Below are 27,834 nucleotides of genomic sequence, written 5' to 3' on the forward strand. Positions count from 1 at the left end.
ACACCTGACGTCGTCAAAGTTTGCTTGGTTATAAAAAAAAACAACTAAAAATCCGAAAATAAAAATAAAAAAGAAGAAGAAACTGCCGGATTGTTGGCGCATCCTCGCCCTGCCCTCGACGCGGCTTAGGCATCCGTGGCCTACACAACTGTCGCCATGGCCGCACTCGGGGATGACTTGCTGTCGACCGTGAACAAGTTGCAGGATCTGGTCTTCAACACCATTGGAAATGATTCCTTGGATCTCCCGCAAATCGTATGCATGACAACGGTCGCCGTCACCCCCCCCGCTCCGGCTCAGCTGTGCTAATACTGTGCGCGCTTTTACAGGTTGTTGTTGGCTCCCAGTCCGCGGGCAAGTCCTCGGTGCTCGAGAATATCGTCGGCCGAGATTTCCTCCCTCGTGGCAGCGGCATCGTAACCCGAAGACCCCTCATCCTACAGCTCATCAACGTTCCCAGCGACGACTCGGACGATGCTGTGAATATCAGCTACAGGAATCCCGACCAAGCCGCCCGCAATGAATGGGCCGAGTTCCACCACATCCCCAACCGGAGATTCAACGACTTTGGCGATGTCAAGCGGGAAATCGAGAACGAGACGGCGAGAATTGCAGGGAACAACAAGGGCATCAATCGCCAGCCCATCAACCTCAAAATCTTCTCCCCCCACGTCCTGAATCTGACTCTGGTCGATCTGCCGGGACTGACAAAGGTCGGCTGCCATGTCCCGCATTCGACTTTGCTGCCCGCCCCCTCCTAACTTGATGTTTTGCAGGTACCCATTGGCGACCAACCAACAGACATCGAGAAGCAGACGAGGAATCTCATCTCCGAGTACATTGCGAAGCCCAACAGCATTGTCCTGGCTGTGTCGCCTGCCAATGTCGATATTGTTAACTCGGAAGCCTTGAAGCTCGCCAGACATGTCGATCCCCTAGGGCGGAGAACGATCGGCGTACTCACCAAAGTCGACCTGATGGACCATGGTACTAATGCGCTCGACATCCTATCGGGCCGCGTCTACCCTTTGAAGCTGGGCTGGATTGGCGTGGTGAACCGGTCCCAGCAGGATATCCAGGGAAACAAGCCCATGGAGGATGCTTTAAAGTCCGAAGCCGAATTCTTTAGGCATCATCCCGCTTACAGAAACATTGCGACCCGCTGCGGCACGCAGTTCTTAGCCAAAACCCTGAACACGACTCTAATGGCTCACATTCGTGATCGCCTCCCCGATATCAAAGCTCGGCTGAACACGCTCATGGGACAAACCCAACAGGAACTCGCCAGTTATGGAGATATGCATTTCAGCGGCAAGGAGCACCGCGGCTCGCTGATCCTGCAGCTCATGACTCGATTCGCGACATCCTTTATCTCGTCAATCGACGGCACGTCGACCGAGATCTCGACTAAGGAGCTCTGTGGCGGCGCACGCATCTATTACATTTTTAACTCGGTATTCGGGAGTTCGCTCGAGTCAATTGACCCCACTTCCAACCTCTCAGCTCTCGACATCCGCACGGCGATCCGCAACTCAACGGGGCCGCGGCCCAGTCTGTTTGTGCCCGAGATGGCGTTTGACTTGCTCGTGAAGCCTCAGATCAAGCTTCTCGAGATGCCCAGCCAGCGTTGTGTCGAACTCGTGTACGAAGAGCTCATCAAGATCTGCCATACTTGCGGGTCCACTGAACTCCTGCGGTTCCCAAGGTTGCAGGCTAAGCTCATCGAGGTTGTTTCCGACCTCCTTCGGGAACGGCTTGGCCCAGCCTCCGCCTACGTCGAGTCGCTCATCTCGATTCAGCGAGCCTATATCAATACCAATCATCCCAACTTCCTCGGCGCTGCTGCTGCTATGAGTCACGTTGTCAGCAACAAGCAGGAGAAGGAGAGGAAGCGCCTGATCCAAGAGGAGCGGGAACGGCGAGAACGGAGACGCCTGAAGGAGCTCGGTGCTAACGGCGGTGCTGACACTCCAGCGGAGGAAGAGGAGGAAACCGCGGCGACCGAGAAAGGCGAGGTTCTTGTGGTGCGGAAAGCCGCCGGAAAAGCGCCGCGCAGCCTGTCCCCGGCGGTCCGCGAGAGCGCGGCTGGCGGCATTGCTGCTGCTCTCAACGGGACGCGGTCTGCATCCCCCTCTCGGTTCAACGGGCCAGCTTTGGGCAGCGCCAAGGACTCGTTCCTGAACTACTTCTTTGGCAAAGACGGCGCCATTGTGCCCGGAGCGCCGCCCCCTAATGCGAACATCGGTCGTCACGTGAGTCAGTCTGTGGAACCGACATTCAGCCAGAGCATCAGGCGGCCAGAGGAGAAGGCACTACGATCGCCAGTCCAAACTATGCGGGGTGATGATGGCATGGATTTTACACAGGCCTCAAAGGCCGACCTGGTAAGCATGCTGCTTCCCCAATCCCCGCCACTTGGCAGAAACTGACGGCTTGGCGTAGACCAACAGCGGCGAACCTGCCATGACTGACCGTGAGGCTATGGAAACGGAGCTGATCCGGGCATTGATCAGCTCTTACTTCAACATTGTGCGAGAGAGCATCGCGGACCAGGTGCCTAAAGCTATCATGCACCTTCTTGTCAACCACTGCAAGGATGTCGTCCAGAACCGGCTGGTTAGCGAGCTGTACAAGGAGTCGTTGTTTGAGGAGCTCCTGTACGAGGACGACGCGGTCAAGAAGGAGCGTGAAAAGTGCGAAAAGCTGCTCCAAACATACCGAGAGGCGGCTAAGATCATTGGCGAAGTCGTATAGCCGCGGTGCTTGCGCGCTGCTGTACTGTATAAAGGCCCGTCCCCAGGATAGGGGAAGAACGGATGGCAGTGTATGTTGGCGGTGTTTGGGATTTCTGGGTTTGCTCGGTCTCTTCTCCTAGACAGGCAGCCCTGCTTTCGAGAACTCAAAGACAGTAAACGCGGCAGCTAGAAGCGAGCGTGGTGGAGATGTTGACGTCGTATTCTACATGTACATAAGTAGTCAGACCAACCCGCCCCTCGATTGTATTTGGAATGTATACACAGATAAATGATGGCGGGCATGGCCATGCTCGTAGCCTACTAACCTAAACCCTGATGGCCGTCTTGGATGCCACGTGCAGATGATGGCCCGTGCATTCCTACATACCCAGGAACTCGTTCCTGCTCTGGGAGTCTTCGGCAAGGAACTTTGACGCGTCGCCTCGAAAAACTCGTTGATCGTTTATTCTCCTCGACGTCGCCGAGTGAATCACTAAAAAGACGCCAGTCACAGCCGCCTGAACCGCTCTTCTCATCGCAAGAGCGATTGGCACCACATCCGCTTCGTCACCGTCACTCTGCGCAATCTCGACGTCTTTCGGTGCTATCCGCCCATTGCTCCGAAATCGTGATCGATTGCCAATTTTATCAGATCCATCCGGGTGCTTCTCTGCCGACCCGTTGCAGACCCGAGCGAGCATCATCGGCCAGCCTCGGCGCAACGAGCCTCTCCCGCCTTCTCTCTCAAGATGCTGCGTTCCCAACAACACATAGAGAACCGGTAGAGTGCGTGTTGGGTTGGGATTGAACATTGGGGCCGCTAGGGAGAGTAGGCGCCGGCCGGCTCCTATATCCAGGCATAGGAGGTGTCTCGCGGATAACGACTTCAGCCCAAGTCGTTGTCCATGCTTTTCCGTTCCCATTGACAAGTGTTATTTCATATTACTGCTGCTGTTGCATCCAGGACAGCTGGTGCGACAAGTCTTCTTACTGGTTTCTCTTCTATTCCGACTTCTCCCTCCCTCTCTCTCAATCTCTCTCTATATCCTTTCCCGCTCCCTATCTCTCTTCTTGTTAATAGCCGAAGACATGGGCACAAACGACGCGGGACCTGGACAGACCGATCCACTCTCCACCTTGTCCGGCGATGTGCACGCGCGCGACCCGGCCGGGTCTGTGGGCTTGGTCGCGGACCGCAGCCACGGGGAGCCGGTTGACCTACTGATGAGGTTGGAAGACAGCAGGAGCGGATTAGAGGGATCGCCCATGGTCTCCCAGGACAGCGGCTCGACAGCTAAGCTCACCGTTGATGAATCTATAGAGATAAGTGATCGGACGGGACTAGCGACGAAGCGCAAGTCTCCTGATGACAGAGCTGAATCCGACCTTGCTGAACCGGCAGAGCCTCGTGGGGGGGCCAAAAAGAAGATGAAGTTGGGCAAGGACCACGCCATTCAGAATACCACATCATCGGTAACAACTGGCTCACTGAGGCCGGATAAGTCTCTCCTGTCTCCCGAGGTCTGGCATCACATCTTCACTTTCTTGCCCCCCCAGTCGCTAGGCAATCTGTTGGCTGTCAACAAATTGTTCAACATTTATCTCGATCCTGCTTCGTCAGTTCGCAAGGAAGTTCCCCCGTCTGTGATTCGCGGCGTCCTGAGCCCGCTGAAGCCGAACGCTATCTGGCAAGCTTCGAGGCGGTTTTTTTGGCCACAAATGCCTGCTCCCATTCGCTTAAAGACTGAACTGGAGATGTGGCGGCTTGCGTGCTCGCACAGGTGTCAGCATTGTGGGAGGCTCCATGCCGGGGGTCAGAGTGCACCACCCGATCCCAAGCATCCAGGCCCCGGGCAGGAGGGGGTGGCCGCCGTTTGGGCTTTTGGCAGCCGCATGTGCGGGCCCTGTCTGATACAGAACTCCGTTAAGGTACGTGTTGTTGAATCGTTAAGTAACATCACGGTTGTCTAACATCTTTCGCAGGAGGTCGACTTGCTGCTATCGGCGTCTATTCCCTCTGCCGTGCTACCCGCACTGCCGTTTATATTTCTCACCCAAGAGCTCCACGTCTATTCTGCTACCATGCTTGAGCAGGGTCAACTACCTATCGATCAGCAAGTCACTAAACGATTCTCATCCTCGGATGTTGAGGCCCTGACGGAAGAGTTTCTACAAGTCAAAGACATGGGCCAAGGCACCGCGGGTGAGTGGCTGAAAGGCCTCGCTGGCCGAGGCAAAGACATGCAGCAAGACGCCTCGAAGTGGGAAAAGTGGGAATGCTCTGGTGGCATCGCAAGAATGTGCTCACAACTGTATCCGGGATACGTGAGGAAATCCCCTGTCTCCACAGCCGCAGAACCATCGAGCACCCTCCCTGTTATGCTGTCCAGTCCGCCAGTATCGACTGCATTGCGTTCATCCTTGTCTCAGGCACGTCATGAGCGAACTGCGGAGGAGGTTGCGGAACTAAAAGCGGCCAGAAAGGCAGAGATTGAGCGGAGAGCCTTACTCCTGGATCCTCCCTTGACAGCTGACGTCCTTCGGCACATCCCTTCGTTCCAAGCCGCGACACATATCGTTGCCCCCTTGGATGATAACGCCTGGGAGCTTCTCAAGCCACGCTTGCTGGCCCAGCGCGCGGATGCAGAAACCCAAGAGGGTGAGATCACAGCACAGGCCAAGGCCAAGCAGGGGCGTCCCGACCATGGCCGCCTCGAGACAACGCTGGCTAGTACAAAGGAGGCTCGGGATCGCGTCGACAAGGACTGGGAGGAGGTGCAAGCACCACTGCGCGCTAAAATTGCCGGTTATGCAGATGAGGTCATCCAGGATGGCTGGGGAAAATGCAAGAAAGTGACGAGAGAGAACTGCTCACGGTTCGCCATAGACGTCCTGGTAAACGTTCGAAGGCGGTTCTACGCCGAGGTGGCAAAGGACGTCGCAGCAGCGAGGGCAGCGGGCGAAACAATCCCTACTGACCCCCCCGAGGGGCCGTTCACACAAAAACTGACCCTGGAGAACATGAAGTGGATCTTTGACACAAAGATTAGGCCCCACACTGAAGCGTTGCGCAAGGAGCTCTTCTATTGCAGTGGTTGCGAGGGGAACTACAAGACATTTGGCTTCGAAGGCGTTATTCAGCATTACGCTGCAAAGCACACGAACGCCCTCAGCGTTGGGAACGTTGTCGTGCATTGGAGGGCCGAATGGCCAGAGCACTCTCCGTTCAGTGCAGAAGTCCGGCCAGCTAAACCCTCCGGTTACCCCTATGGCATGGGAAGTTTCGTCGGTTCGGGGCCGCCCCCCCCAGCGAGCTACAACTACCCGCCAGCAGCCACGGCGGCTATCCCGTCCCCGGTCCATCCACCTAGTATAGGATATGGATACGGTGTGCCGACTTACCACGACCATTATCAGCAGCAGCCGCCACCTCTGCCGCCACAACCTTACCACCAACATCCACCGGTCCCCCCTTTCGCACCCCAGCCCGCCTATGAACCACAGCCCTCTTATGTCCCCCCGCCGGCCCCATATCAACCCTATCCACCTCCCGCCGCGCCGTATCCTCCTCCGGTTGTTGAAGTAACGCAAGGTTATGTTTCACCTCAAAGCGGACAATACGATTACAACTATGGGTCATATCATGCCAACAGCAGCGGTACCTATGCTCCCCCGCAGGTACCTACGTACCCAGATCTGTACAAGACTAAGCTAGAGGATATTGCTCGTAACTCTCGCGAGATTTGGCGGCTGTTGGGCGATATTAAAGATCTTCCTGGAGCCGCAAGGGTCTTCGTGACCATTCATCATCTTGTCAAGAGGTTCCGGTCCAGGTTCTATGAGACACCTCCGTTGGCCATGTTCATCGACGGCTTGTCCAACAATAAGGAAATGCGCCCAGTCCGCAACGTCAACGGACTAATCTGCAAGGCCTGCCATCTGGGACTCGGCAACGCAGCCTCGGTCGAACAAGACAGGAAGTATTTCTCCCTGCCCCAGCTGGCGAATCACTTTCAGTCCAAACACGTCGAACCGATGCAGAGGGCGCAGATGCAGAACATGGCTAACCCCCTTGACTGGGTGGTGGATATGGTGTCAATGCCGGATCTTTCCGTCATATCCAGTCTTACTTCCTCACTCAACGAAACTCAAAGGAGCCTTTTGACAGCCGCGCTCCCATCCGCATTTGGACCACAACGAAGTCTCGGCTCCATCTCCGACTACCCTGAACAGGTTGACCATCGGAATGAGTTAGCCCGCGTCGGAGGCTCTGTCCCCATACCAGGCAATGCTCGTGACGAACGGTATAGGCAGCCGGCGCAGCCACCGGCAATCGCTACGGGCCATGCAACTAGCCACAATTTCATTGACAAGTACTCCGTCGGCGCGGATTCTGCTGCAGCCGGCTTTCTCGCCGATTCCCGTAGCTCTGCGCAGTCTCCCACCAGCGGGACGCCCGCGACTATGTCGGAGAGTGAGGGCGGCCGGCATTCGTCGCAAGGATCTCGGCAAAATCGTGGGCAAAGCCGATTCCAAACCCACAGGAAGGGCCATGGCAAGAATAAGCATGCAAAAACAGAAAGTGGCATAGGTTCCGGCGATCGCATGTTTGGAAAACCGTCCAAGACAGGCGGGGAAATGGCACAACGCGACGAAGCGGACGTACGTGCCATGTCAGATACACACCAAATAGGGGATCCGCGCAGGTACTCGTCCTCTGCGCAGTCAATACTGCCGAGAACAGTCAGGGTTCCGGAGACTCGGGAGACTCGGGTGCCAACACAGCCAGCTGCAACGTCGTCACAAGATTCTGACAGGAGTCAACCGTCCCGGAATCGCCCTATTCCCCCTGCCAGTACGCGAGGGGAACCTGACATCATGGCAGCATTGGAGTTGCGCCTCGAGCAGAGACTTTCTGCACCGTCCTGCTACCCGGACAAAGCCCAAAGGACAGCGCAGTACATGGACAGTCGGGGTTATGTCACGGCCCCGGACCTTCAATATACGTTAGGGACATATGCTCAGCTCAGAGAGAGAGAGGACTGGGCAGGGTCTCCTACCCTCAGGTCTCGTACCCTCGGGTCTCGATATCACGATCCCAGACCGGCTGGCAGAGACAGGAGCCCCTCCGGGCGACAGTTCGGGACCGTGTATTACTCCACCTCGGGGCCAGTTGGGCGGCGAGAGGAGCGGTGCGGCCCCCAATTGACGCAGCGCGATCTCGCCGAACCACCGCCGCGACATACGGAAGAAGCACGCTTCAGCCATCCACCTCCCCGACCAGAAGACGATAGCCTTCGCGAGGCAGAGCCGCCGTCACTGCGGGACGCAGAGCGCTATCACTATCGCGATGGCGCCACGACGCGTTTGCAATCGCGGCCGACGCCGGTCGAAGCGTACGAGATTGTGCAGGTCATTGACGAGCACGGGGAGTACTACATCCGGCGGCCGGCGCGCCGGGAGCAGAGGGACGCGCGGTACGTGTATGAGGAGCGGAGGGTGTTACCTCGCGATGCCAGCCCGCATCCTCATCACCATCGTCACGTTACCGCTCACGAACCTGTCTACGTCTCGTCTCGGCCGAACCTGGCTCAGGATGGGGGGAGTGTCCGAGCTAGCATGGCGCCTGAGGGATGGGCGGCGGATCGGCGTGCTGATCCGGCTTACTATGAGGAGTATGACCCGCGGTTTCCGGCCGCTTGATGGGACTCTCCCCGGTCTGTCTGGTACTATAACGGCCTGCTTCCCGTCTGTTTCCGCGGGTATTTCCGTTTGTCGGAGGGGACTTTTCTTGACGAGCCATCCGTCGATTGTCGGACTGTTGACCAGCTACTTCTGTGACGAGTTGGGGGAGGGGGGTGTACTTGATACTGGAACATGTGTATAACAGTGCGTCCCAAGTATATTAATGGATACCAATGATAAGAAGTGTTGATGTCAGTTGTGATACGGAGAATATGTTGGGAAACAATTGGCAAGCGAGGCGATGCGGCGGCGTAAGGAAAATCCTCGGTTCGCTGAGCCGCTCCCGTAGTCTTGGGGCGCCGTTTCCCCGACCTTGGCAAAGCTTGGTAGAAACTCCGAAACCATGGTGTTGGTGAGCGAGGGCCTAGGGCCTTGTGAACAGCCCAAACAGCGAATCGGGCCTTGATGTGCGACTTTACACATGTGCTACACATCCGATTCGCTTGCTCGTTTCCCGGTCCAACCCGCTCCTGCGTCAGGAAGCGTGAGTCGGCCGCTCATCCGGGCGGCCCATTGGCCGGCCCTGAGACGACGGGCCGATCTAAACGGGCTTCTGTCAGCCTCCTGTTTCTTCAACTTAAGACTATGGGTCTTTTTACAGCCTTTGTCTCCACTCCACCCAGCTCAGTCAGCGCTGCGAGTCCACGCCTCTAGTATCAGCTTGGTTCAAAATCGGCCGAGTGGTTGGGCTTCAGGAGGACAGCAGACCAGGGAACAAGAAACAATGGGTGAGTTTGGGTTTACGGCTCGCCGTTCCGGGTGTAAATATCGACCTCGAGTTTCCTTTCCGACCTTGATCTTGCTTATCACCAGGTTTTGATATAACATATATATATATATATATATACCTTTCGGTCTTCCGGGCCACTGAAGTTCTCCCTTCCCTTTACAGTCCTCACAGCTCACAGCTCAACTGTTTGATGAGCTGACGCGAGCGCCATATCCAGAACAACATCGTCCGCCCTGAATAGCCCCCCCCCCCCCCCCCCCCCCCCAGCTAAGCAATGCGCGCCCAGTATATCTCTGTCCTCCTCCTCAGCGGGTTAGCCGCAGCCTCGCCCCTGAAGGCTAGGCAAGCTCCCGCCACAACAGAAGCAGAACCAGCTTCAGAATCGGGTGCCGCCGCTGGATCCAGCAGCAGCCAGGGCAAGGGCGGCGGCGGCGGCGACATGGCCAAAGCCATCCTGGCCATCATGCCCTCATCCAACACGTGCGACGGCGCCGAACTGCCCGACGACTGCCGGACGGCAGAGCAGGCAGCGCCATTCGTCGCCGAGGCGTGCGCCGACTTCAGCGACGGCGAGACGGCCGCTATGTTGGCCCTGATGGGCCTCGAGAGCGTCGACTTCAAGTTCAAGCATAATCGCTCTAATGGCAATGCGGGCCAGGGGACGGCGAACATGATGAGTCCAGATGTGAGTCTCTTTCCTCCTCTCTCTCTCTCTCTCTCTCTCTCTCTCTCTCCTTACATTTCCTTTTCGCACGGAGGCGACTCGACTGACAAGGAGGTTGTCTGGCACAGTACGTCAAGAAGTATGCTACGTCCATCTTTGGCGCCGACAAGGTGGAGGGCAAGTCACCCGCAGAAGTCCTCGACATGGTCACGCCCGACGAGTACAACTTTGGCTCGGCCGGTTGGTTTTTGACCACGGAGTGCGACGCTGGAGTGCGAGAGGGCCTCAAGACTGGCACTGATGCCGCTTGGGACGCTTACATGGCTTGTGTCCGTGTTGACGGCTCGGATAGCCGGCGGATGGAGTACTGGAACAGGGCGAAGGCGGCGTTTGGCCTCTAGCAGTGACGCGGATGGGGCTGGTTCCCTTTTGCATTTGCTCAACAAAAGGCGTAGGTTATTTGTACCCAGATTTGGAGCATCCGGCGCGGTGATCTTTTCTTTGGAGCATAAATAGCATGTACACTACTAGACGGGTGTTGTGGCAGATACCCCTATCCAACTGGCGCTTATGGAGCACAAGAAATCTGTTAAACTACTCCTACTACCACTACTCATGTTGCTACTACCACTACTGACTAACTGCGCCTCACAGCGGCGCTCTCGCGTGCCCAGGTTAACCTCCGTTTGTTAGCCCTGCCATGTGTTGCTAACCGTGGCAGTCGCGCAAGGCACCGTATACGAATGGTTTGGATCAGCCTCCCATGCCACTGACCCAGAGCTGCTGCTGACCTTGATGAACTTGTACTCGACCACAGTGCCAGGTGGGAGGCTGACTGTCCCATCCCAGAGCGGGTTACTCTGTGTATAACGCGAAGAGTTTAAGGTTACTGCGTTGCTAGGGTTCCAATTGCCCAAGGCCGGGACATTGCCTGTGCTATCGCATATCGTTCTGTTAGCCTCGAAGACCGATGAGATAACTCTTCTTCATTGTACTTGCACCTTGACCGTCTCACCGAGGACGGTGGTCACTATTCCGTTGAAGGTGATGTCTACTGTTGTCGACGAACAAGTTGGATTGACTATCCAGTTCTGTGAGCCATTGTGTCCCGATTAAGTTGTTATCAGCCACCGCCCAGAGTACGTACTGACTGAGGTCACTGTCACGGTGGGGCCCGACGTTTGAGTTGCCGTGCCAGAGAGCTCAGGGCAGATGCTGCTATCAATAAGACGTGCTCTGGGGTACAGCACCCTTGGAAGACCGCCGGTGAGGGTCAAGGTAATAACCCCGCTCGCGTCTGTTGTGTAAGCGCTGCAGCTCATGACGTCGACAAGAGGCTGATTCGCCTCGAAGCCCGTAGCCGAGGAGGCTAGAGTGACGCGGGCTGACGAGGAGGACCCGACGTTTGTGAACACACCCACGACATGACCCTTGCGCATAGCCATCGTGTGGTTATCAGAGAAGGTAGGCTGACTGCTGTATGTGAGATAACCGGCGTCCTCGTCGATGGCATGAGTCCGGATCTGGTTGAGCTTGGTGATCCACGTATAGAGCTCGGAACTAGTTGAGTAGCCGGAAAGCCAGACCGCCTCACGGTTGTTAGGGGTTCCCCCGCCAGCGTAATGCTGCTCTTGCCCTTGGTATATGATGGGGATACCTAAGCATGAGGTTAGTAGTCGCGACACGCGTAATATGTTTAGCTAGGATCTACTCACCATCCTTGAGCATCGTGAACGAAATTGCCTATTTGTAGTATCAAGCCTGGATCAGTCCCCAAGCTAATTCCCACCGCCAATGATATACTTACATTCTTCGCCAACGCCTACACGAAAGGTTACCGGTCAGCCCTGCTAAAACGAAGCCTTATCTACTGCGAAAGAGTCCGCGGGATAACCCACCATGTCCTGAGTGAACGACGCAAATCGCTCTACATCATGGTTCTCTAAGAACGAACCGTACAAACTGAGATCCGAAGCAGCGTTTCGAAGCGTGTTGATGCCGTCGACAAGCTCACGGAGACTACCGCTTGTGGATTGGAAGGCCCGAAGCATCCAGTAATAACTATTTCCGGGGTTCAGCACTGAGGATCAGGAAAGATGGCGTATCAAACGGGATATTCTCACCTCGGGTAGTCCATCAAGCCATCGAAATGTTGTTGGTAGGGTACCACATACAAAGGGTCACCGTGGAAGACCTCACCCACCATATAGACACCGGCAGCAGCCGAAAAGCCCGACCAGAAAGATGTCTCAACATGCTTCGCGCTGTCAACTCGTAGCCCGTCACTAGAGACAACAAGTGTCAGCGTAAGCAGCGCACGGTCAGCCTCGGAGCAGAGCTTTGTTACATCGAATACGTCGAGACCATTTCGCTAATCCATTCGTTCCAGATGCGGCGCACGGATTCACTGTGATTGTGGTTACTATCATCGGCAAGTTGCAGATGTGGCAAAGAGCGCGAATAGATAGCTTTACTCACTCCTCGGTGCGCAGATCGGGCAGGCTGAGACAAGGTTAGCTCGCCATCAGACAGACTGGGAGCACTGGCAGACAAGGGGGGGATTCATGTTCCTTAGCATACCTGACGGTGTCGCTACCTTGCCAGCACCTAGTATATCATGTTAACTGAACTGGTCGGCCTCTAGGATTAATCTAACGGGCAGCTGTGTGTACACTTCGACCGATGTTTGGCTCTCATAGTCGATGGAGCAGTATGTATGGAAATATGAAGACTGCCAATGTCACTGCTTAAGTGATCTGTCCCCCTCCCCACACTGCCGGTCTCGGGAAGAGGAACCATACCGACGAGAAGGGCTTAAAGCGGCTGTAGTCGACACAAGAGCCGCAGCCCATGTATGCCATGTGATTGGTGACAATATCAACCATGAGATACTATCAGCACGGCATATTAGCGAACCATTCGGGGTTTTCGGTACCAAGCACACGTGCTCACCATGCCTCGAGCGTGCAGAGCGGCGGAGAGCTCAGCTAGGTCGTGGGAAGTCCCAAAGGCCGGGTTTATGCCCCAAATATCTTCTGCCCAGTAGCCATGGTAAGAAGATCTGCAAGTTCACGATCCCGAATCCGTCAGCAGAACCCTGCTAATAGTCACTGGCCGCCGGCAGCTGCTTACCCGTCGCGGGAGTTGCCATCGATCTGCTTAACTGTAGGGGATATCCACACAGCCGTGAAGCCCATGCTCTGGATGTAATCCAACTTGGAAATAAGCCCTTGCCATGTCCCTCCACAGTAGGCCTGCTGTGCCGTGTCGCAAGGCGTCGTGGTCGAGAGGTCGGTTCGGGCGAATCGGTCAGTGACAACCTGGTAAATCGACTGCTTCCGCCACTCGGCGGCCGAAAGAGCAGCGGCTCCCGATAGCTGGAGAAGCACCTCCGCCAGGAGAAGCGCGTTGCTGATGATACGCATCCTGAGCGGTTCAGAAACGGAAAGGTCAAGGCGGTAACAGTTATGGTTGTTCTCCCCAAGGTTTGACCATGGTGGAAATTAAGAGGCCCCGTGTCCTTCATAAATATACATGTATATAGATTCGTAGACACCGGCGCCCCGCGTGGTCAAACACCGGCGGTCCAGCCGGAGGGGTCCTACCGCTCACGAAGGCGACAAAGGAGATGCCGAGCACTAACCAAAAAATAGTGGAAAGCAGGGCAAAGGAGGAGAAGGCCCCAATATGCCTGCTTCAAATCGGCCCGTCCCATCATCACGTCAAGGCCCTTCACACGCAATGTGTTGGTGAAGTGAGCCCGGTGCTGTAAGCGGCTGATACAAGACTCGGGCATGGACATCCGAAATAGGCAAGGTACCTCTGTCTGCCAGGCATGGCGATCACCCCGCTCCCCGCAATGTCTAGCGATTCGCCTGGCACCATGTACCGGCCTGGGGCGCCAGAGTACCACACATATAAAGGTTCAGAAGGCCCGAATGCGCTACCGAACTCCTCCGGGGCCCATTGCAAGTGTGGTCCTCGGCACAACTCTCCAACATGGGCAACGATCAATATGTGAGGGTTTGAATAGCGGAGCAGATCACAGGAGCCTGACAAAATGGCACGCCGGGTTGATTTGGTCGCTGACCGAGAGAGCGGGGATATGTTGATACACACGCCAGAGACATAAGAGTGAGGCCAGTGCCCGAGTTCCTCCCACCGCACCCTCTGTTCCCGAGTTTCTGCGCCTCTCCATCCCGTCGCCCAGATTAGGAACCGGATCCCCTTAGTCTCTACAATACCCAACATTTGCTAGACGTCTAGTTCCCCCTTGTCAGGTCCGGGCCGTATGTGAACAGAGGGCTATCTTGAGATGTCTGCTGCTGCGACTGGTCTGTATTGCTGGAAAAAAACTGAAACGTCTCACCGCCCCAGTGGGCGGTTTGCGTATAATTCTCGAACGACGCCTGTGGATAGCACACGTAAGCGAGAGCCTTTCATGGCTACCATGTAGATCAAGTGGTGAGCGGGAGATATCCATACCCAGTCAAAGTCGCCCGCCAAACCCATGCTGCTGTCCGCCATGTTACCAAACATGCTTAGCGGAGACTGTCCGCCATCGAGACCTGGCGCAACGCTCGGGAAGTCTGATGCTACAGTAGCTCCTATACCCGTGCTTGTGCCCAATTCAAAGCCAGCACCCGCCATGTCTAGGGTGGGGTGAAATCCCGGGTACATCGTGCCCGCCGCACTCCGCGTCGAGTTGAATGAAGCGGGTGCATCGTGCACCATCCCGTTAGAAAGTATGCCGAGTGTCATGGCTGCCGAGTGCTCCGGCTGCGGCTCGGACGAGGATGCGGCGCCGGGGACATCTGTGCTCGCGGAGCTTTTGATTTTTGCCAACATGATCTCGAGGACTTTGGATGCCTTGAGTGCTTCTATCGAGGTGTCGGATAATCCCTTCCAGATTTCTTTGGTCAGCTCGAGGCTGTTGACCATTTCCTCGTGCTGTTCTTTGGTCCAGAACTGTAAGTTCTGCGAGTCCTGACGGTCCCCCGATCTCTGAGCCGCTTTGTCAAAATGCAGGTCCAGAGCGACGAGCATGGCTGGTAGAAGGAAGTCCTTGGTAGCCACCGATGTGACGTACCATTGAATTGGCTGTAGCCGCCCACCGGGTTGTGACTCGTGATGCAGCGTCGCTAGATGCCGCAGCATTTCCAGGGACGCCTCGATGGCGCTGCGCCGCGAATGTGCATATCTGGGATTGTGTCTCGCCCGCGGTACGTATTTCCTATGGAGTAGGCACACAATCTTTAGGTATAGGACAGCGACGCTGAAGCGTGAGACTATGACCAGGACTGGCTCCTGAGAAGCCTCCAGCGGCTGCATTTTTAGGTGAGGGGGTAGGTCCGCGTGTATGTCGCGCAATTTTGCATCGAATCGAAGGATCTCATCATAGTGCACCTGATTCTTTACGCGACCTGTGGCCTGCAGAATAGAACCTAGTTCCTGGCATAGCCTGACTTTGAAGATCATGTAGCTTATGGGCGTCGGTTCGGTGATGGGTCTAGATGGTGGTAGAACCTCCGAGCCCGGGCCGAATTCGTTATCGAGGATGTTGTGCGGTAACTCTGTGTCGCAATCTTGCTCGGAGATCATGCTGGGTAGCGATACGTGGTGCGAGAAGAGCACATCCATCATTCGGACAGTAGCCCAAGTCCTCCGTCTCATTTCCTATGATTAGAACAGTGGTCACAGTTAGACGGGCATCTGGCAAAGCTAATCGAGCAGATGTGGGAAGCGGGCATAAGGGCACACGTACAGCCTGGAAAGGGGTAAGTGTCGGGAACCACTTAGGGTCTCGATGATAACCCATCCGGAGCGCAATTCTCACGGTCATGGATATTATCATCCATACGCCCAGGTCGGCATCCCAGCGAGAGGAGTACTCGCCGAAGGAGTAGAGCATCATGGCTTCCACAGTGTACTCGGTCGGTTTCGTGAAGTCTCCCTCAATCAGACACTGAACCGTCCGTAACCGGTACTCGTCGGCCAGGTCCAGGGCCCGCCCTTTCCACTCGGGCGGTTCGTCTCCGACTTTGGTATAACTCAGCATTGCCAGACATAGAACCGAATAGAGCAACGCTAGCCACATGATTGGCGTCTTCGACGGATCCTGCCAGTGATCACGGAGCTGCTGATAGAACGTCGGTGCATGGATGATGGTGACGGAATTGTCCATCGAATTGAAGTATCTGTCACATAATGTCAGGACAGCAGATTTTGGCGGCAACTCTGCTCGGAGCTCGACCTCGGACGCAGGGGTCGCGCCCATCAACAAGATGGGCGGTTGCTTGGCTGTCGGGGGCTTGGCCAGGCCAATCTTCTCATAGCTCTTCTCCAAATCCTTCTTATGGTTTGCGAAGTAGTTCTTGACCTCGGCAATATCGATCAAGATGGTGTGCCAATGCTCCTGCCCAATGTAAATGTGCTTCGTCCGGTCCGGATCCACTCTCAAGAAGCCAAGGGAGCTTGCCAGCTCTTCGTCGATATCGCTTTCGTCCCCTTCGTGCATCATGCCATCCTCTTGACCGTCGGCCTTGGCCAGCAGGGAGCTGCTGTCGGCGGCGGAAGGAGAAGTGTTTGAAGCGGTGCCACCAGAGCTGGATGCGACACCGGCCGACGAGGATGATGTGTCCAGGGTTGCGCCTCCGTGCATCAGGGACAGGACTAGGCCTTCCAACCTATCGATGCGGTTCTGCATATCATCTGGGCTGTGATCCCCGTGGTCCTGGTTCTTCCGGCGGGACACTGGAGTGGCGTAGGAGCAAGAAAGAGTGTCCGCGCCCTCACGCTTAGTGCAGTTGCTACATGGGTGAAGCCTATCGCACTTCCTAACGCGTACATGTGTAAGTTATCCTATGCGAACGCATTACCACGGCGAAAACAGTGGCTTACACGGGAAGAGCCGCCGACTTACAATCTGGACGAAACGGCATTAGCAACCTGCCACGACAAGACGCCGGCACGGAGCATGCATCGGAGAGGCTCACTTTCTTGAACGGCAAGGATAGCAACTAAGGGGCACTCTGTTTCTCTTGCGGACAACCTTGAACTGCGCTTCAGGTGATCGACCCGTCGATGGCGGTGTTGGCGTCATGGCGGGCGGTACGTCGCGCTACGTGTGTATGAAGTCCAACTGGGGCCAGCGTCGCTACGGGCGGCGGGGCGGTGATGTGGAGAGGCGCCACGACCCGCCGTCTCTTCTAAGATCTGATGTACTGTGTAGTCTATCGCCACGACAGGAGCGGGATCAGGCACAGGTTCGCACTACGTATCGGGGGGGGGGGGGGGGGGGGTGGGGAACCTCGAAGAACAAGAAGTTCGGCCTCTAGTTGAATGTCGGTTTCGGAGAGCCTGTGTCGCTGCCCGAACCAACTTGAGTGTGCTACCGTTTGCCGACGGCTGAGCAACGAGAGGAAAGCGCACTGTTGAACGCGCGTTCCCCGCTTGGCTGCAAAGGTCCAACCTGCGATGGTGGCTTGATTCGGGATTCGGTGGTATTACAAGTTCAACTGTTGATGGGATGACAGGACGCGCATGAAGAGGGACATTTATCAAACGGCGCGGGCTGCTGATTGCGAATCGCCGAGAAGCTTGGGGGCCTGCGGTTCGGGCGAGAGTGGCCGTGTACTGCCGATGTACACAGTGCTGACCAAGAGTCATTCCTCTTACTGTGCCCTGGGGACGCAAGGCTGCCGGGATAGAAGCCCCACCGTAGCCTATGGTGCAGTACCTGGCAAGTCAACCGCTTGCAAGTTGTCTTGCGCGTGGCTTCCGACCATTCCATGGCATATGCACAATAGTCAATTGTCTCTAAACTCACACGATTGCTAAATCGGAACACTCTGAGAACCAAGCCCCCTTCAAATCAATGTCATTCCCGCAATACGCAGTGGACGAGGGGGCGTTCAACTGCGTCTGTGCTTACTAAGTTGCCGCCGGTGTGAGTCACACACAGAGCAATGCGGTGTTGCAAAGCTTGAATGCGAGGGGGCTGCGGGACCCCTGGCTCCTGTCCAACCACGACCCAGTCTCGCGGGCCTGAGAGTTGCTCGAGAACAGAGTCACCCCAAGGACTCGAAGTCCACGAAACGAGTTTAGGGCGTGCAGCCGATTGGTCTGTGTGCTGGTCACCTTGACGGCAAGCATACATATAATCTGAAGCACGACGTTCCCCATCAAGAAGCGCCACGGCGATTGAGCTGCCCTTGATTACCGGAGCGCATCACGGGGCGGCAGCGGAGGCATCGCCGTTTGCTTTAACGCTGTAAGGCTTCAAGAATCCATCATCATTAGCCAATTCCTCCTTGACCTGCCGTTCTGTCAGTACAGGCACGCTAGCGACTGAGAGAACGGGAAAGTAAAAACGCACAATGTCAAGGCCGCCGACTAATTCGCCGTTAACCCACAATTGAGGGTACGTTGGCCAGTCGGCAAACTTCTTCAGCCCTTGCCGCACTTCGTCGTCGGCCAATATGTTGAAGAAGCCATACTTGACAGCGTTCTCGCGCAAAATCCCTACAAGCTGCCGCGAGAAGCCGCACTTCGGCTCGCTGGGTGTGCCCTTCATGAAGAGCATCACGGGCGCCGCCTTGACCAGATCGCCAAGGCGCCTAAAGAGTTCTTCCTCCTTTTTCTTTGGGTCTTCGGTCTCGACCTCGCCCTCATTGTTGCTAACGGCAGCTGTGACACCAGCGTCCGCCGTAGTCGCCGCCGGGGCTTTGCTTGCATGGCGCTCGATCGCGTCCCGCACCTTGACCGCGCTGCTACCGCTGACTGTTTCAAGTACTTTCCCGTCCCGAATGAGCACGAGAAACGGTACGGCTGTCACATCGTAGGTCTCGCTGATATTAGATAACTCCTCCGCGTTGATGGATACCCACGACGTCGACGGTGGCTCGGAGACGGGGTATTCGCTTGCCAGGGTGGAAAGGACAGTAGCCATCTGTTTGCAAGGTGCAGCCCATGGTGCGTGGAACGAGACAATAAGGAGCGTGGATGGCGGCAGTGACGACCATAGTTGCTCCCAATCCCGAACACTGGTTATTTCCTTGATAGTCGACATGGCGAGGGAGTGAGCGTGGACTGGCTGAAATCGAAGAACAAATGTCTGCTGGGGAGAAGACGGTGTTGCGGTCTTCCGGCGATTCGTTATCGGCCTTGTGGCAACTGTGTTGGCACTTGCTCCGGGCAGTCCTGAGATGTTCGATTATTTTCGTTAACATGCGACTTCACGGCTGCCCCGCGGACCCGCCGATGACGGATGACCCCGCATCTGCGGGGTTTGGAAGTTTGATTGGCTGTAGGCCGTTGCGTCATTTCTCGGTTGGTCCCCAATTCCCTAACATCGCCCGGTGCTCCACATTCCCTTTGATCTCCAATACGCATATCGATGGTTTGCTTGAGAAAGGGTTATTGAGTACTTCCCGGGGATTCGGCATGCCTTGCGGCTAATGCAAGGTCGGTGGTTGTGATTGCTTTTATAAACGCCGGTCACCGGGCACCGGGCTATGCCAGTTTTTTCTATGCATGACCACTTTTGCTGACGGCTTGTTTGGATATGATGCGAAAGTGATACCTAGGTAGGGGAAGGATGCGATTCTCATACTTCAGCATCTCGTGATCTGGTACTTTGAGGCGATGTAGTGAGGTTGCAAGAGTATGGTTTTTGCCTTGCCAAGTGGCATGGTGTAAAACTTAACTCATGTCACTAGTATCGAATCGAGTTTTGTTTTGCCGCCACCGCCAGCCACCGCTCGTTTGTATTCCGACTCCCGACTCATCTGGACCAACCCGACCGTACCAGGTTAGCTTGCTTTACGCGGATTGCGAGGTAGAAAAGCTAGAGCAGAGACACCTCCCACCCGCTCAACCAACGGTTTCGAGTGCTTGGCACCTGCCCGCCACTGTGTCTACAGATTACTATCCGCGATGTCGGCCCAAGAGTACTATCAGCAAGGCCCCGGGCAGCAACAAGGCGCCCCGCCGCCCCAACCCTATCCACAGTACCCGCAGCCTGTAAGTCTCTATACCCAACTGGCTTTTTGGATTATTAGCGGCGACAGACATGCTAATAGCCCCCTTTCCACAGTCGTATGGCGGCCAGCCCCCGCCACAAGGATACTACCCGCCTCAAGGCCAAATGCCGATGCAGTACCAGCAGCAACCTCAGCCGACGAAGAAGGGCGGCAGCGACGGTTGTCTCAAGGGCTGCCTGGCAGCACTGTGTTGTTGCTTCCTCTGCGAGCAAGGTTGCGAATGTTGCGCCGAGTGTTGCGAATGTTTCATGGACCTCTGAGCCTGGCAGGGAGACATTTTCCGGGAGGCCCGGTATCTGGATTGCAAAGCGCTTTTCCCTGTTGTGGCATGGAACGACAATGTTTTAGAGCGACGGTGGACGGGGGCCGGACAATGGCGATGTTGGGTAGTTGGATAATGGGACCATATTCCGAGTCCGCGAAACTGCTCATTGGGGACAAACGGCGCGATGAGCAGAGGAAATAGTCTACTGACGTACCTCACTCTCATCCCGCGCGATGGATCCAGCCCACTCCGAGCAGGAGCCGGTCTCCACTTGTAATTTACATTGGTACAGAGGTAAGATACGGATACCATTGTAATACAATAGTTGTGGCGCATGCAAGTACCTTCCTGCCAAGCCCAAGGCCAGGGTCCTGGGCAAGGAGCGACCTGCACCGCCTCTTTGACGTCTGCTCGAGAGCTCGCCTCCACATTCCCGGTTCTCACCTAACGAGATAAACCACCCGCAGAGACTTGGCAAGTCCAACACCAACCGACCGCCACTTTGTTCCTTGGATCTTCTGGAGCTCTTGTATCTTGCGAAGAGCAACCAAATCACCAGAACAATGGCCTCGCTCAATCTCTCAATAAACGGGCCGTCGATCAAGAGCAGCTACCAAGGTGTCATCAATGGCCCCGCTGTCTCGTCAGCCTCTCCGACGGCCGCCCGATGGGCGCTTTTCACGGTGCAGGCGCCGCTGCTTAACGCCTTCCAGAACACTGGTGCGAAGGAGAGCATTCTAAAAGTTGAGAGCACTGGTGGTGAGTGCGACAGCGCAGAGTCCCCCATCCCGACATGGCCCAGAATGCCGTCATTGCCCTTGTCAAGCTAATTCGACTCCCGCGAGTAGAGGGCGAACTCGCCGAGCTCACCGAGGATTTCAACGAAGGCCGCATTCAGTTCGCTTTTGTCCGAGTCAAGGATCCGAATTCCGGTCTTCCCAAGAATGTGCTCATCGCTTGGTGTGGTGGAGGCGTCCCCGAGCGCACCAAGGGGTACTTCACGAGCCATGTCGCCGCCGTCGCGAAGGTTCTTCATGGATATCACGTTCAGATCACAGCGCGCTCCGACGCCGACCTCGCTCCCGAAGATATTATACAGAAGGTCGCCGATGCCTCGGGGGCCAAGTATACAGCCGGAGGATCTGCCCCCGCCCCTGCAGCGGCACCGCCTCCGGTCGCCAAGAAACCCGTCTTCACCCCAACTACATCCAGCTCCGGGAGCTCCTTCAACCCGATTGTCGCCGCACGCACTCGGAGGCAAGAGAATACCGACGATGACGGCTGGGGTGCGGATGCGCCGCAGGTCACCCGCACCCAGCTCGAGAAGGTCGAGTCGGCATACAAGCCGACAAAGGTGGACATTGCGAGTTTGAGGAAGAACCATGACGACTCGCGCTTCAATGGGCCTTCCAAGCAAGACGACCGGCCGAGCGATATCGTCAAGGGCGGGTACCAGCCCGTGGGCAAGGTCGACATTGCCGCTCTCAGGGCGCAGGCAAAGCAGGATGACCGCCCCACCGTGGTCAAAGGCGCCTACGAACCCGTTGGTAAGGTCGATATTGCCGCCATCCGCGCAAGATCGCAGCGTCCAGCTGAGCCGGTAGAGGAGCCGGCCGCGTCGAAAAGCCTCGCAGAACGCAGCGCTGCCTTCACGCAGTCGGAGCGTCTTACCGAGCTTCCTAAGCCTAAGGTTGCAAAGAAGTTTGGCGGCACCCCTTTCACTGGAACCAAGGCGCCTACTCCCGTAGGGCTAGGCTTTGGTGCTCCATCGGCCCCAGTACCACCGCCCGTTGGCGCGGCAAGCAGGACCTTTGCCGATCAGGGCGGCAAGACTCCGGCTCAGCTCTGGGCGGAGAAAAAGGGAAAGCAAGGTGGCGTGGGCAGCACCCCAGTATCCCCGCCGGCGGCGTCACCAATCACTGCCCAGAAGAGTGGCAGCGAGTGGAAGAGCGGCTACACGGGCAAGAGTTGGGCCCCCGTACAGGCGGCAGGCTATGGCCGAGGCGGTGTAGAGACGCAGAAGACGGGTGGAACCGAGCGCTCCGAACCCGAGCCCGAACAGCCCGTGACCCCTTCTGGGGGGGTTTCGGCGCTCCGGGACAGATTCAAGGATGCGAAACCCATGGGCTCCACAACTCGGGCTTCCACCGACGGCTCTACTCACGACGAGCGCGAGCAAACTCCGCCGCCCCCGCCGATGGGGAGCCGGCCAGCTGGTGGTTTTGCTCTTCCCGGTCTCCCGTCTCGGCCAGCTGCTACAAACCAGGAAGAGGAGGAGGCGCCAGAAGAGCCACCTGTTATTCCATCACGCAACTACGAGGAGCGCGAACCGTCTCCCGTTCGAGTTGCCATGCCGGTGGCCCGCAGCGCAGCACCCGCGATCGAGCCCGCGGTTGAAAGGCTGCCTCCCCGCCCGGTTCCAGTTCCGGAGGAGCTGCCCAGGGAAGAGGAGATCCCGGCTGAACAAGAGACTCAGGACCCACGAGCTGCCGCTGCGGCAGTCGCGGCAGTTGCTAGCGAGGTCGTTAGCCACGCTGCGGATAACCGGGCTGGCGGCCCGTCTGGCGGCCTGAAGGCATTGGTTCAGTATGATTACGAGAAAGCTGAAGACAACGAGATCGAACTCCGGGAAGGCGAATATGTTAGCAATATTGAGATGGTGGACGATGATTGGTGGATGGGCACCAATGCGCAAGGCGAGAGCGGTCTCTTCCCGAGCAACTATGTCGAACTGGTCAATGATGACGAGCCGGAGGCCCCGGCGGCTCCGGCAGCCACGCTTCAACCACCCGCACCTGCCCCGGCAGCACATGCTGAGCCCGAGCCCGAGCCTGCCGCAGCCGGCGGGCATACGGCCACGGCCCAGTTTGACTACGAGGCCGCGGAAGACAATGGTACGTCTCAGGTCCCCCGTGGATTGGACTGTATGACTAACGAAGACTACAGAACTCAGCTTCCCCGAGGGCGCCACAATCACTAATCTAGAGTTCCCAGACGAAGATTGGTGGTTTGGTCATTACAACGGATCATCCGGTCTCTTCCCTGCCAACTACGTCCAGCTCGATTCTTAAGTTGAATAAATGGCTGGCTCCCGTTGATTGTTCCTGGTAGGGTAGAATGGTAGCCAGACTTAGCACGTGGTGTTTTATCAGGCATTCTAATACAAAATCGGTGAAGGTGATTGAAGGTCTTTGGGTTGGGCCGCATGTCCAGATGTGCATCGTACGAGTAAGAGCGAAGCCGGATGGCGAGCTTGATTACAGGATGGTGATGATGATTTTGAGTTACTAAGTTTACTAAGCAGTCGCTTTCCGGCTGTTCGATGACGATACCTGGGTGCCTGGAGGCAATTGGGGGATTGCGTCAGGCAACCAGCTGGCGTAGACAGAACCCAGAAGCGCCAAGTCTTTCATTCGTGTGTATTCTGCAGTACCCCAGACAGTGCGGATTACCACTGCCCCTCCTCGTTATCTTATCTCCCGAACATCCAGCAACTTTCCCAACTCAACCAAGTGTACTAGCTCCTTCTCTCCCCCCCCAACCAAGGTCGGCCACCGCGACAAGCAGCCCTGGCAGAAAACAGGACGACGGCAGAAGTAAGGTAAGCAATAGAGCCAGCCAGGCACAATGTACACCCAGACCCCGCCTGCGCCGCCGCCGAAACCACCTGGGAGTCACGATGTGAGCCGGATGAGCACACCAGCTTCGGCGCAGCTGCCCCGCCCTCCACCTCTGCCAGAAGCAATCGCCAGCGAATTGGCCGCCGTGGCCGCCGAAGAGCATACCGTACCGCCCCAGAACATACCGGATCCAGGAGACCAATGGCTGCCCAAGTTCTTAGAGGACAAATCGTACGTACCCTATCCTCCTCTCTTTTCCTCCCTCTGTGTCCCTCTCTCGTGCTCCCTCTCCGGCCATGCTAACATGAGCGACCGGCCTCGGCGCGCGGCTCGCCTCCCACCAAAACAGCAAACAAGATCTCGCCGACATGCTCTCGGACCCGGCGCTCCTCTCGGCGCTCACCCACGCGCCCCAGACGATCCACCCCTCGCTCCGGCAGTCGCACGACGTCCTGCAGGCGTCGCTAGCCGACAATATGGAGCGCGCGGCGCAGCTGCTCGATTTTGAGGCGCGCTTGGCGCACCAGCGCTCGGCCGCGCAGGCGCAGCTGCTCGCGACACACGCGCTCGAGCGCCAGTGGCGCGCCAAGCAGGCCGATATGGACCACGCGCTGGCGCCGTTCGCGCCCGCGAGCCTGTACCAGCGGTTGGGTCAGGGCGTGCTCGAGCAGGAGAGCGTGTGCCACGCGCTCGAGGAGAGCTTCCTCGAGGGCGAAGGGGACGGGGCGCTCGCGACCGAGAGGGAGGCCGGGGAGTGGGTGAGGAGGTATAGGGAGGCCAAGAAACTATATTATTTGCGCCAGGAGAGGAAGGAGAGGTGGGATGAGGGGAGGGTTGGCGGTTGGCGGTGAAGGGCGGATGATACAGGCAGAGGAAAGGTCGGGTAGGGCTACGCTTGAAGTGTACCTCGGCTATCGTCAATGACGGAGTAGATTCGCAGCGGGCAAGAGGTTCGCATGCGTGCAAGCCACGCAACAGCAGAGCTGGGGACAGGCACCGGCAACATGCCTAGAGGCGGGAGAAACTCGGAACACTACACGACACTAAAGGCTCTTGGCGAGTACAGGGAGAAAATAACATGGCCAACTATCTAGGTAGATAATCAACTACAAACCTTCACACCAGGAGGTTAACTACATTTCCCAGGACCAAAGATTTTGATCCCTGGGACGTGATCCCCAACCCTCCGCTCTACCGCCGGATTTCAAGGCTCTTTTGCGCCATCGTGCCCTGCAGCGTGTCGACGCGAAGTAGCTGGGGTTTCGTCACTTCCCTCCTGTGAGGACGGGGGAAGCCGAAAGCCGCGGTTGCCCACGAGTAGACATTATCGGCATCTATAGGATACTAAATGGGCTTCTCTTCATTTCGGGACTGCGAGGGCTCATCGGCAGAGCGAACAAGTCCTCCTCGGTTGGATCCTCAACACCCGCCTTGACAGCAGTGGCCGAAGCTGGCGGTATTCCGCTCCCTACGATGGCGTCAAGGGAGCCAACACCGCCGCCGCCAGAAACCGGTTGCATGCTCCGGCCGCCAAAGCTAGCAAACGACGAGACGGCCACGTCCGAGGCCGCTGGAGAGAGTGATGTGACCAAGGGCTGCGTTCGTGGCTGGGCACTTTTTGCGGCTGTACGGGCAATGTTAGTGGCCGGATCTGCGTTATAGTCTTTCTCTCCCTCTCTGACAGCGTCCCTGGTTCCTCCCGTCCCCCCCCCGAATTCGACCAATGTGTAAAATAGACAACAACCCTATATATATATAAAAGAAGAAAAAAAGCATACCTTGAGTGGCAGCGGCTAGCTCTGCCGGGCTCGTCGCGAGCTTAAGTCCCTTCAGCTTCTCTCCTAGCCTCCCCCCTATCGGACTCCTGGGGCTCGTTGGACCGGTCACTCCTTGCGGGATATGCAGTTTCGTCGGCTTGGGCCCGCCCGCGTCTGGGGCGAGGCCGAAGTGGTCGACGATCCACTGACGTTCTTGCATGGCCATCTCGAGCCCCACGCTCTCGCCGTTCGTTCTCATCTCCGCCACGATCTCCGCCTGGAGCTCGGCCAGCCGCTTCTTTGCCCATATCGTGTGAAGCACGCCGCGCCGGCCAGCCTCTTGCTTCCCCGTCAACTCGGCGGGGAAGATGGCGGGCATCGGCTGGGTGCGCAGGATCGTGCCACCACCCACCCCCCCTTTCGGCGTCCCGTCTCCGTCGTCCGCGGCACCCTTGTAGGTAATACTGACAAGCGCCGGAATAGGGGCGCCGGGGGGTAGGAGAAAGTACACGCGGCGTACGCTGCCGCTAGCGTCTTGATCTGCATCGCGGATCGCGAGCACTGTCGTCTTCCCTTCCCATGAAACCTCCCAGTCGCCCCCTTTCTTCCCCGTCTCACTCGGGTCACCTCGTTTATGAGCCGAGGTGTCCCATTCGACCATGAGGATCTTGGTACCCTCGTTACCCTTGCCGGTTTCGAATTCGAAGCGAGAGAGGGCCAAACCCGAAGACGGTGAGGTGGGTGTCTCGACCACGTCCAAAGGTTCAGGCGGCTCGGTCACCGGCGCCGGTTTGCCCAAGGAAGTCATGGCGTGCCGGGGCGGGGGGTGGGGGAGAACCGCACAGGAAAGGGAGAGACGATGCAACGGGCGGGAAGAGATATGAAGCAGCGGGGGGCGGGCCGGAGTTAGCTTCGGCCGGACTTGTCCGGTCGGGAGGGAGGGGGGGGGGGGGGGGGGAGGCCGGCGAGAGAAGGGTGCCCTGGCCGGTTCAACTATGAGGGTCGCAGGCAGAGGTATCCCGCTAGCTGACGGACCGCGGCAGCAGGAACAGCTAGCTGGGCCGTAGGGCTGAGCAATGATGTCGAGGCACCACAGCAGATGTGGGCAACAAGATGCAATGCGTCAGCCAGCCCGTGTTCCTGCGACTTCCTTCCTGTGGGGTTCTGACGCTTCTATGCGTGACTGCGAAAAAGAGCGGCCAGAAGCCGAGGGCGCTGGCAAGTCGGGTCGCTTCAAGGCAACCGAGGGGTCGGACTGGCCGCTGAATAGCCGCAGCGTCGGGATGGTAGGTAGTAGCCTCTGTCCGCCCGGCCAAGGTAGTCACAGAGCAGTGCGTGGTGGGAGATGGTAGTTACCGGGGCAGTCAAGGCCCGGTGTAGGCTAATATGAAAATGCAGGCTAGCCGCGGCGGGAGTGGGAATCCGGGACTGGATGCGCGAGACCTGACTTGCGAGGCTGGGCAGGTCTACTTTGTACTTCGCGGGGCGCGGCAGGAAAGGTGGTGAGATGCTTGCGTCACTTTCTACGAGAAAGGATGAAGAGGGATCAATTCAAGAGAAGACTTGAAACTTTTGTGGACTGATAATCGCTGGGGAGGGTCCAGAAGCCTGGGTGAACCTGCTCGGGTCATAGGCGGGCGGTTGGGGGGGGGGGGGGGGGGGGTTTCGACCGATGAAGCAAAGCAGTGGAAAGCAGCATATGAGGCACGCGTTTCTAAAGAACCCCGCGAAGATCGCCATTATTTCCCCACAAGGTCGGGCCCCTGGGCCGCGACTTGCTGCTGACATTTGGGCGCTGTCCCGTCGTCCACGGAGGGATAAGGGTCGGTTGGCCAAGGGAAAGGAGAGCATGCGTCCTACGCTCGCGACTGGGGCGCGGGAGCAAGGGGCAGCATCTGAAATCCACATGCACGACTATTATGTACAATGTGGTAGCAAACCAATGCACGCATCAATTGGGAAACACACAGTGTCTTGGCCTGCCGGCGCTGCGTGCCGCGCCGAATCGACCGGGCTTAAAATAACTCTTCGAGTTCTACACCCCTAGCAAAGGCAACAACAGTCTTGGGCGGAGTGTTTCTGGAGAAGGCTGGAGAAGGCCAGAGAGGTTCGAGTGCGGTGACTAGCTAGTCATGGCAAGGAATGCTCTCACATTGCTCTTGTTGCGGTCCAAGGGCAAAGGGAAGGGAAAGAATGGAACTGAATCATCAACCATGTGACGGGGGAGAAATCGCAATGAGGGGCACTGGCGCCATCGATTGCTGCCAAAAATAGC

General features: G+C 57.0%; 9 protein-coding genes across 9 annotated transcripts; 5 read left to right on the forward strand and 4 right to left on the reverse strand.

The window, feature by feature from the left end:
• Window positions 1-156: 156 nt before the first annotated feature.
• Window positions 157-2,754, forward strand: DNM1 (Dynamin-related GTPase protein; the record flags this gene model as incomplete). Its single annotated transcript, XM_071056792.1, has 4 exons — window positions 157-255; window positions 330-713; window positions 777-2,384; window positions 2,443-2,754. 4 exons carry the CDS (start codon window positions 157-159, stop codon window positions 2,752-2,754), a joined length of 2,403 nt encoding a protein of 800 aa, XP_070912893.1.
• A 1,070-nt stretch (window positions 2,755-3,824) lies between these two features.
• Window positions 3,825-8,438, forward strand: MFIFM68171_01371 (F-box domain-containing protein; the record flags this gene model as incomplete). The annotated part of the gene is made up of 2 exons (XM_071056793.1): window positions 3,825-4,664; window positions 4,719-8,438. The coding sequence occupies 2 exons, from the start codon at window positions 3,825-3,827 to the stop codon at window positions 8,436-8,438; spliced, it is 4,560 nt and encodes a 1,519-aa protein (XP_070912894.1).
• A 1,046-nt stretch (window positions 8,439-9,484) lies between these two features.
• MFIFM68171_01372 (uncharacterized protein) lies at window positions 9,485-10,275 on the forward strand (the record flags this gene model as incomplete). The annotated part of the gene is made up of 2 exons (XM_071056794.1): window positions 9,485-9,895; window positions 10,003-10,275. 2 exons carry the CDS (start codon window positions 9,485-9,487, stop codon window positions 10,273-10,275), a joined length of 684 nt encoding a protein of 227 aa, XP_070912895.1.
• Window positions 10,276-10,563: 288 nt separating this feature from the next.
• MFIFM68171_01373 (alpha-amylase) lies at window positions 10,564-13,299 on the reverse strand (the record flags this gene model as incomplete). The annotated part of the gene is made up of 14 exons (XM_071056795.1): window positions 10,564-10,810; window positions 10,874-10,965; window positions 11,026-11,531; window positions 11,590-11,617; window positions 11,682-11,696; window positions 11,773-11,935; window positions 11,998-12,159; window positions 12,222-12,281; window positions 12,353-12,376; window positions 12,455-12,481; window positions 12,547-12,605; window positions 12,676-12,765; window positions 12,827-12,935; window positions 13,007-13,299. The coding sequence occupies 14 exons, from the start codon at window positions 13,297-13,299 to the stop codon at window positions 10,564-10,566; spliced, it is 1,875 nt and encodes a 624-aa protein (XP_070912896.1).
• Window positions 13,300-14,136: 837 nt separating this feature from the next.
• On the reverse strand, window positions 14,137-16,976 carry MFIFM68171_01374 (Pyrrolocin cluster transcription factor fsdR; the record flags this gene model as incomplete). Its single annotated transcript, XM_071056796.1, has 4 exons — window positions 14,137-14,283; window positions 14,360-15,550; window positions 15,639-16,710; window positions 16,870-16,976. The coding sequence occupies 4 exons, from the start codon at window positions 16,974-16,976 to the stop codon at window positions 14,137-14,139; spliced, it is 2,517 nt and encodes an 838-aa protein (XP_070912897.1).
• Window positions 16,977-18,104: 1,128 nt separating this feature from the next.
• Window positions 18,105-18,944, reverse strand: GRX3 (glutaredoxin; the record flags this gene model as incomplete). The annotated part of the gene is made up of 2 exons (XM_071056797.1): window positions 18,105-18,191; window positions 18,252-18,944. The coding sequence occupies 2 exons, from the start codon at window positions 18,942-18,944 to the stop codon at window positions 18,105-18,107; spliced, it is 780 nt and encodes a 259-aa protein (XP_070912898.1).
• Window positions 18,945-20,745: 1,801 nt separating this feature from the next.
• Window positions 20,746-23,253, forward strand: ABP1 (actin binding protein; the record flags this gene model as incomplete). Its single annotated transcript, XM_071056798.1, has 3 exons — window positions 20,746-20,941; window positions 21,031-23,076; window positions 23,129-23,253. The coding sequence occupies 3 exons, from the start codon at window positions 20,746-20,748 to the stop codon at window positions 23,251-23,253; spliced, it is 2,367 nt and encodes a 788-aa protein (XP_070912899.1).
• A 556-nt stretch (window positions 23,254-23,809) lies between these two features.
• MFIFM68171_01377 (VPS37 C-terminal domain-containing protein) lies at window positions 23,810-24,653 on the forward strand (the record flags this gene model as incomplete). The annotated part of the gene is made up of 2 exons (XM_071056799.1): window positions 23,810-24,033; window positions 24,152-24,653. 2 exons carry the CDS (start codon window positions 23,810-23,812, stop codon window positions 24,651-24,653), a joined length of 726 nt encoding a protein of 241 aa, XP_070912900.1.
• A 483-nt stretch (window positions 24,654-25,136) lies between these two features.
• Window positions 25,137-26,367, reverse strand: MFIFM68171_01378 (uncharacterized protein; the record flags this gene model as incomplete). Its single annotated transcript, XM_071056800.1, has 2 exons — window positions 25,137-25,426; window positions 25,581-26,367. The coding sequence occupies 2 exons, from the start codon at window positions 26,365-26,367 to the stop codon at window positions 25,137-25,139; spliced, it is 1,077 nt and encodes a 358-aa protein (XP_070912901.1).
• Window positions 26,368-27,834: the final 1,467 nt, after the last annotated feature.

Source organism: Madurella fahalii, assembly GCF_045866475.1.
Source record: "Madurella fahalii IFM 68171 DNA, scaffold_1, whole genome shotgun sequence".
Taxonomy (NCBI): Eukaryota; Fungi; Ascomycota; class Sordariomycetes; order Sordariales; genus Madurella; species Madurella fahalii.